Source organism: Lepisosteus platostomus, chromosome 5 (genome assembly GCF_059453375.1).
Source record: "Lepisosteus platostomus isolate fLepPlt1 chromosome 5, fLepPlt1.hap1, whole genome shotgun sequence".
Taxonomy (NCBI): domain Eukaryota; kingdom Metazoa; phylum Chordata; class Actinopteri; order Semionotiformes; family Lepisosteidae; genus Lepisosteus; species Lepisosteus platostomus.
This window is the reverse complement of record NC_142615.1, coordinates 32,944,639-32,953,715: the sequence shown is the minus strand read 5'-3', so window position 1 is coordinate 32,953,715 and position 9,077 is coordinate 32,944,639. Positions and strand designations below refer to the sequence as shown.

General features: G+C 40.2%; 1 protein-coding gene across 1 annotated transcript; it reads left to right on the top strand.

Annotated features, from left to right (window-relative positions):
* Positions 1 to 2,611: 2,611 nt before the first annotated feature.
* Positions 2,612 to 7,093, top strand: LOC148665643 (uncharacterized). Its single transcript, XM_088632355.1, has 2 exons — positions 2,612 to 3,215; positions 4,930 to 7,093. Exons 1-2 carry the CDS (start codon positions 2,843 to 2,845, stop codon positions 6,228 to 6,230), a joined length of 1,674 nt encoding a protein of 557 aa, XP_088488481.1. The 5' UTR covers positions 2,612 to 2,842; the 3' UTR covers positions 6,231 to 7,093.
* Positions 7,094 to 9,077: the final 1,984 nt, after the last annotated feature.

The window sequence follows — 9,077 nt, the reverse complement described above, 5'->3', positions numbered from 1 at the left end:
AGTGAATTTTCAGGTACCCTGGGAAGGTAAGAAAACTCAAATAAAGCAAATGTATATTTAAAGGGGGTGTAAGTCTTAAATGTGTTCTGTCATATATGTTCTTTTAAGTAAATTTGTTGTATAATTTATTGTGATTTGACTCTATACTTATGTTTCTCAGGAGAAAGTAGTAACATTGTGGATTTGAGGGTACAGAAAATATGTTGTACTGTACGGGCAAATGTAAGGATATGTTAAAAAAACTTATTGTCATCTTTTTGAACGTGATTATTAGACACTTGTTGAATCTCAACGGGGGTTTCTTGAGAGATCGTTCAGCGAGCGAGGCCTCCCTCTGGACTCCGCACCGAGTTGAAAGCTACGCGCGCTCCTCTCTGCATGTCCTGTACTGTTACCTGTGCTCTCGTCTACATTATCTATGTGCAGCACAGCGTCAAGAACACCATAAACTTTGTGATAGAAAGTGCTTATAAGCATGAAAAATATTGAACATTTTAAACATGCATAGAACAGCTTGAAAAACTGAGGGACAAAAGACCAACTATTTTGCAGGTTCACAGCATTTGCAAGAAAATCAGCCACCTGAATAGGGACCCTGAGATGAAAAGTTCAATATTCTATTGACTGGGCTATTCCCGTCTACTCAGTTTCTTTCTGAAACAACATTTTTCAAGAAATTCTTACAATTTGCGAAATTTGAAATGCAATACTTGCTTAAAAGTGCAGAATTTGTTTTACCCCAATACTGCAAATGGAGAAAACCATTTCATTGGATTCTCTGTGGTAAAATTGCTTAGTGTGGTAAGGTTAGGACTAAGATGAAAGTAAGGTGCTGGTTCAAGGGCACCCAGGTATGCCTTTCTCATTGTTCCAATGAGAACAGGGTCAATTTTTGCACACGCTGCATGGTCTGTGCATGTGCAGTAGGATTAAGAAGCAGTGTGTATCAGTTGAAAAAAACTAAATTACTGCAGAGAGTTGTAACAGTAAATACTGGGTTGTTTTCCTATTTACACCCTAAATGAGTCTCAAATAAAATGTATTAACCAGTATAAAGGGGTATTTCATAGGATTAAGACAAGCACCGTTTGTTAAGTGCATGTCAATGTAAGAGTATTATACTAATTATTGTTGTAATGTAATGTAGTTCTCAGTGAGGGTAGTGCCGAGAGGTGACCTGTGCAGCCTGTGAGAGGCCTATTTCTGCACGCGCTGCGTGGTGAGTTATTTAAATTTAAACTGTAATGTAATTTATTTTTGTTCAGTGTGATTTTGTAACGGTTAGATGGAATGTTGAAACCGTCAAACTGAAATGTGTTTTTTTTACCGTTTTCCCTCACGGTAGAAAGAACCACTACCGTAGTTTGTGTAGTCAAATATATCATTATATGTCATTTATTTTGCTTTTTATTATGTTCCAAACTAACAAAACAGATCAGACACCATACTAACCTGGAAATAAAGAACCCCAAATATATATCTGTGTCCTGTGCTGGTTATTCTTTGCCAGGCTACACAATTTTACCTAGGTAAATTCCTTTAGTAGTTTAACAACTAAAACAAAAACAACCAAACACAACAGCTTCAAAAGAAAAAGAACATACATTGAAAACAAATCTGCGGAACAACAAAAACACAGAATCTAATGCAAGAGCTTTTTCAAGTCTTTGGTACTCTATCGTACTCCTCTTGTCTCAGTAGACCTCCTCATATATTTGTGTGCAGGTCAGCTGGAGGTCCACAGCCCAAGGTAATTTACGTAGAGGGCTGCATCAGCATGCGTGGGCTGCAAAGGAAAAAGTACAGGTTTATTCCATGCTGAAAAGAGAAGGAAACACAATGTGGACCCTTCTTCAGGTGCTATGTGCAATAAACCTTTAAATGTTCCTTTGATGTTAATTTAGACCAGATCTCCAGCAAATACATAACAGACTACAATCCCCCTAAATAAGGTGTTAAGGTGTAAAGTGAATCCCACAAGAGAAGGAAACACAACATTCCAGCTGTGGAGCCTTCTTGTGTGACAGGGAATAGACCTTTACTTGGTTCCTTTGATTTTAATTTAGACCTGATCTCCAGGAAATACCTAAGAGCACCTAAACTCGTCAGTTGCTTTCAGTACCTAAAGACACAGACCACACTATTCTTTGCCAGACTCCATACATCATTAAGGACAATCACATATAGCTTGATTTTGTTAAATGAAGTATTGATTTCCTTTCTGGAACAACTTGTTTTTCGAAGAATTATTTTTCCAAAATAAGAAATACAAATCTTGCTTATCGGTGAAGAATAAATACTGCCAGCTGGCAAGAAAATGACAGCATTTTTTTTCTTTTACAAAAAACCTGCATAGGGAGATGTAGAATAAAGATCCACTTGAGACGTTTTCGTTGTGCAAGGGCAAAAAAATAAATTTGTTCCGTTTCACAAAATTCAGGCTTGCGAACGGCGCAAGTCGCAGGCGATTCACTCCTCTTGACTAGGTGGTGCTAGGAGGTGCAGTGAAGTTTATATCCGGCTGCAGAAACTCCTCTTTCTCAGCCCCGCTTCTCGGTTGTTTTGAAGTCGCGGCCGCGCTAGTGGATGATGTCATCATACTGCGCGACACTGCATATCTTTCACCCACGTGTTGGCGATTGAATCATTTTTTTTACATAAGAAAGTTGTTGTTTTTTTAATAGCTTTAGTTTCTGAATACGTAGCGTCTTGTCGGCTGTGTTCGTGCTTGAACTGATCACAGCCCTGACAACAGGATCTGTGAAGAATAAAAATAAAGAAGAAAGTTATTCTGTTTAAACTTTGCAAGTCTGCCTTTGTTTCTGACCGACTCTGAAGAAGGATGGCGGAGTGCTTGTTAAATCTGCAAACCCAGCTTGACTCATTCATGCAGGTTTTGCTCAAATCGATCGTGTATGAAGTTTCAGAACTTTTTGGAAACAGGGTGTCTGACACCGAGGACGAGTTTCAAGGCAAACTCCGCAGCGTCTCCCAGATCCTGGTGAGACGGTCTGTGTTTAAAATCACACAGTGTGTGGAGGACAGTGTCGGGAGTGAAATGGCGCAGCTGAAGAAGGAAAACGAGAGCCTGAAGTGGAGATTGCAGCTGTGGGAGAAGGAGTCGGGAGCAGGAGGAGATCAGGGTACCCAGGCGCTTCCACGTGAAGTCACTGCAGAAATAAAAGAAGAAATGGACACGAAACTGGAGCTGTCAGGTCAGTGTGGTGACTTGTATGAGTGCGTTTAAAACCAGTATTTTTAACTTCCTCGTGAGATTTAAAAAACACGCTTCATTTTAAAGAAAACATCTCACAAGAGTAAACATTCTCATTATCAGTACGCGTTCTAACAAACTATCGAACTGTCTTTAAAAAACTTTCCGAAAGATGTGAGAATATAGTGGAGAGATGGAGAGATTGCAGAGTGAAGTGGGGAAGACTTGTGTGATGTAGCAACGCGATTCTTTACTGAAAACTGCACTATTTTGTCCGGTTACGGTGCTGAAAACACCTCATTCAGATTCAACAATTGTTTCACTGAATCAGTGTGTAATCCGACGTCATTAGGAAACACGGTTTACATATATTGTATTTAACTTGTTTTGGTTTAGATTTTTATATGTATACTAATTATATCTCAGTTCTCCAGGGTTTTTGTCTGTATGAATCCAGTAAGTTTGTCTGTATTCACCCCGCCCCCACTACACTATTAAAGTACTGTAGTGTCCAGTCAGTCAGTCTGTATTAAACCCTCTCTCTCTCAGTGCAGTGTTAATGTGCTGAAGTGTCTAGTCAGTGTGTCTGTATTAACCCCTCTCTCTCTCAGTGCAGTGTTAATGTGCTGAAGTGTCTAGTCAGTGTGTCTGTATTTACCCCTCTCTCTCTCAGTGCAGTGTTAATGTGCTGAAGTGTCTAGTCAGTGTGTCTGTATTTACCCCTCTCTCTCTCAGTGCAGTGTTAATGTGCTGAAGTGTCTAGTCAGTGTCTGTATTAACCCCTCTTATAAAATTATAAAATATATAAAAACTTGGATGACTCAAAATGTTTTTATCTTAACTGTGACAAGACTGAATGAAGTCATGCTTATTGGCACCACCCATCAAGTTTGTAAAACCATTGCTGTAACTCTATCTGTAGATGGTCCTGTAATTGAGCTTCAGTCTAAATTGTAAAACTTTGCGGATGATGTTTGACATTCAACCAACATATGTGGTATGTTGTCAAAACATCTTTCTTTCACCTCGAAAACCACGACTACGCCCCATGTTATCACTGGCTGAAAAGTTTTGGCTGCTCCCGAATCGACTAATGTAACGCTCTACTCTCTGGGGTTTCTAAGTCCACATTGAACAAACTCCAGTATATCCAAAATTTGGCAGCCAGGATCCTGACCAAGTCTAGTACAAGTGTTCACGTTACTGCTATACTGGAGTCCTTGCACTGGCTTCCTGTCATGTTTTGTGTTGACTTAAAAATCCTCCTGCTCGCTTTGCATCTCAGTACCTGTCTGAGTTATCATCCTACTCACCAATCTTGCCATCTTCGTTCTTCTAATTCTGGTCTCCTATCTGTCCCCCAGTCCGTCTACACTCTCTGGGTGACAGGGCGTTCTCCTGTTATGCCCCCAAGCTCTGGAACTCTCTTCCCAAGGATATAATTGAGTCACCTTCTTTAAACTCCTTTAAATCCAGACTCAAAACCTTATTATTTAGAACAGCCTTTATTTAACTGGTTCTGTTCTTGACCCCTCTGTTCCTACTGTACTCAGTACCACCATCTACTGTCTCCTCAAATTGTGTATTCGCATCGTGCTTATATTATGTATTTTTTGTTATTGGTAAAGCGCTTTAAGAAGCCACCTTTAAAGCTGCTACTAAAATAAAATGTATTATTATTTTGAAGGCCTTTCTTTCTTGTCCTGTGTTTTCAGGCTCAGAGGCCAGTGCTCTCCCTGACGCTGGGGACAGGGCTCCTCTTGAACAGCAGCACAGTGAGGAGGAGTGTGGCTCCAGTCTGATGCAGGAGACAGAGCTCACTGCTGCAGAAGGGAAGGAGACACTCAGTGAGCAGCACACAGAAAGCAGACAGAGTGTGGAGGATCTGGGCTCTGTGCCCATGATGAAGACAGAGCCTGAGAGTGAGACACCTGGGCTCTTAGTATGTGATGATTTTACAGAGAAGATTAATAATCTGGACACAAACAATATTACACAAGGTTGTAGTGAACTGGGAAGTGTCTCTGTACTAGAGCACAAAGAAGAACTGGGTGAGTTTAATCTTACAGAGCATGACACGGAGCCCCAGTTGATTGACCATGCAGAGCAGCAGACTGATGTATCTGGTGAAGAGAAGAGTACTGAGTTACAGCAGCACAATCAGAGGAAGAGGAAGAATCAGTCAAGGTCTTGCTCAGATGGAGTGGACAAACTACCATTATGGCACAGGGGGGAGCAGCCTTACTGTCAGTCTAGTATTTCACAACCCTACCAGCACCTTCACACAGGAGAGAGATCTTTCGGCTGCAGTCAGTGTGGTAAGAATTTTAATAGGTCAGGTGACTTAAAAAGACACCAGCGCATTCACACAGGAGAGAGACCATTCAGCTGCAGTCAGTGTGGGAAGAACTTTAGTCAGATAAGCCACTTACAATCACACCAGCACATTCACACAGGCGAGAGACCGTTCGTCTGCGGTCAGTGTGGGAAGAGTTTCAGTCAGTCACGTAGCTTAATAATCCACCAGCGCATTCACACAGGAGAGAGACCATTCAGCTGCAGTCAGTGTGGGAAGAGTTATAGTCAGATGCGCCATTTACAATTACACCAGCACAGACACACAGGAGAGAGACCGTTCGTCTGCGGTCAGTGTGGGAAGAGTTTTAGTCGGTCATGTACCTTAATAACCCACCAGCGCATTCACACAGGAGAGAGACCATTCAGCTGCAGTCAGTGTGGGAAGAATTTTAGTCAGATAAGCCACTTACAATCACACCAGCGCACTCACACAGGAGAGAGACCGTTCATCTGCGGTCAGTGTGGGAAGAGTTTTAGTCATTCAAGTACCTTACTAACCCACCAGCGCATTCACACAGGAGAGAGACCATTCAGCTGCAGTCAGTGTGAGAAGAGTTTTAGTCATTCAGGTACCTTAAGAGCCCACCAGCATATTCATGCAGGAGATAATTCAGCTGCAGTCAGTGTGGAAAGAGTTTTATCCAGTCAGGTGACTTAAAATGTCTTTTAGTTCAAGTTGGTAGATGCGTCAGCATGTGACATCCAAAGAAGGCTCCACAGCCAAAATGTTTCTTTTCTTCTCTTTTCAGCATGGAATAAACCTTTACTTGTTCCTAAGATGTCTTTTAGCCATAGTCACTTTGTAATCACCCACTGTTGAGTTTGTCTAGTCAACTAAATTTTGACTGTATTCTTCCTTATGGTTGACTAAAACAGAAATAGTTCTTGTCACACAGTTAAATTTATTTGTATACTCAAATATATAATGCTTTTTGCTTTTAGTTTTAATCAATTTTAAAATGAATTAGGTCTAAATTGAATTAATGTTTTATTCCTTTATAGTCTTGGGATGTTAAGTTTAATCCTGTTTAATTTACAGTTAAGACTGTTCTCGTTGAATAGGCTTGTAATTGTGTAACAGCTTTTAACTTACCATGTTAAGCAAGAAATGTGTATAAAACAGATAAGGATTCTTAACTGTCACAGGAAAAATAAAAGTCACACATCTGATTAAATTCTACAAAAAAGCTCAAAGTACGTGCGAAAAGAATACGATATTGTATGAATCTCTTTTAAGTAGAAAATCTATTTTGGCACCATTACTAATAATTCCATATCTTTCTTTTTTTTTTTTCAATGCAACTATTTTTTTAAACAAGACAGGACAGCAATATATACTGTGCCTTCAGAACGTATTCACACCCCATTGTTTATTTCTCATTCTGCTGTGTTGCAAAGTCTAATTAAATCATATTAAAATGTTCCACTCCTGTAGAAGCAATTCTCTATAATGTTCAAATGAAATTAAGTATTTAAAATTCTGAAGACATCTATTAAAAATAAAAATTGAAAATTACTTAATTGATAAGTATTCACTCCCTTTGTTTTAGCAACCTAATTTGGGTCAGTTATCTTGAGAGATCCCACTAAATGTTAACAAGGTACACCTGTATTCAATTGCTTGACTGCACATCAGATCAGTCCTACTGTCATGAAGACCAAGGAGCTGCCTATGGAACTTCGAGATGAAGTTGTTAGGAGGAAAAAAGCTGGAGAAGGTTATAAAAAGATTGACAAAGCTTTGAACCTTCCTAGGAGCACTGTGAAGTCCATTGTAACAAAATGGAAAAAATATTGCACAACAGCAACCACTAGTCTGTGCAGCAGCAAATAGGGAAAGGTCCCTTATTTTACACACTTAGCTGATGCAACAGCTCAACTTGTTTACTTCATTATGGTTGGTTAGTAATACAAAGACAGGCGAGGCAGTAATTTTCCAGTACTTATAGGTCTAAGCCTTGAAGGACAGAGAAGACAGCTACATGCAGTTTTGCATCACCTTTTTGCTGGTGCAGAGATAAACATATTCTTCGAACATCCTGTGCCCTTGACCCGCTGGGTACTATCACACTTTGTTCACAGAATCCAGCTGCTTTAATATTGCCCGTAAACAACATTTTTAGGATTAAACACTTTTCTTTAGTAACTTTCCATTACATTCCCTCCTTTTTATCCTTAAAAATGCTTTTTCACTATGGACTCCTCGTAGGGGTCACCTGGAGGGTCCCAGGGCTCATGGGAGTCTATTCTAAGCAGTGCATATTAATGAGTCTTTACCATAGATTGAAGCATATGGATAATACAAGTTATACAACAACAGAGCAGCAAAAACACTGTAATAAAAGACATGAATAGTTTCAAGAAAAACATTCCCCATGACCCAAATAACAATTTTAGCCATGAAAAGAAGGGGAACTCATTGCCAATGCCCCGCTCTTGATTTACTTCGTCCTTAAGTTCTTTCAGCTGGTGTATTGCGAGGGTGAGGTTACCATGGTCATCATCATTAGCAGGGATATAGGTACAGCACAAATCGCCTATCAGAGCACACACTCCTTCAGAGGCTGCATTCTGCAGGCCTAGCATAAACCTATTTTACAGTGCCATAAGCCTGACTCCTCTTAATTCTTGTTTAATTGCGTCGAGGCCATCCAGCGTTATATTAATAAAGGAGTACATTTCATAGCGGGTTATTTGCAGCCAGCGAGCATTAGCTACAGATTGGAGACTTAGACCTATACATTTCGAGAAGAGTCCCGCCACAGGTTGCAGACTCAACCTACCAGGAGAGGCAGTAGAATGAGCCATCAAGCTACACACCTAACAGGACGCATTTGGTCGAGTACTTTTCACAGTATAGTTCATGTAATGATACCACAAATTATCCTGGAAATCAGCATGATCAGTCTCATTCAGCTAGTCCAGTGGGGAAACAACCTCTCTTTTCTGTCTGCTTTTCAGAAACTTAGTAGTCCCGTTTGGACCTCCAATAGTCACAGAGTCAGTTGTCAACAGAATGGGGATGATGATGAACAGGCTGATCGTAAGAAATGGAAAATGGAGTATCACTTTTTACCGCAAAAGTAATTTCCCTGGATAAACATTTTTCTCCTCCAGGTAATTTTTATTTTTGCACGGGTGTGCAGATTTTCTAATCAGTTCGATAGAAACAGTAACCAAATCTGAATTGCACTGAGAATAATGTACACAATTATGTAGGTTTAACCTGTGGAAATACATTTATAATTACATGGAATTCACACACAGTTTAGTTTGATGGCGATTCACTTCTCCTGACTAGGTGGTACTAGCAGATGCAGTGAGGTTTATATCCAGCTGCAGAATCTCCTTTCTCAGCTCAGCTCCTCAGTTGTTTTGGAGCCACCGCAGTGCCAACTAATGACGTCATCATGCTGCGCGGCTGTGCAGACATTTTACCCACATGGCGGTGATTGAATCAGCAATTTTAGCTAAATAATAAATTAGAAAGTGATTGAATCAGATA

Coding starts and splice junctions, on each gene's coding strand:
- LOC148665643 (XM_088632355.1), top strand. CDS start 2,843: ATGGCGGAGTGCTTGTTAAATCTGCAAACCCAGCTTGACTCATTCATG. Junction 3,216..4,929: donor CACGAAACTGGAGCTGTCAG/GTCAGTGTGGTG, acceptor CTGTGTTTTCAG/GCTCAGAGGCCAGTGCTCTC.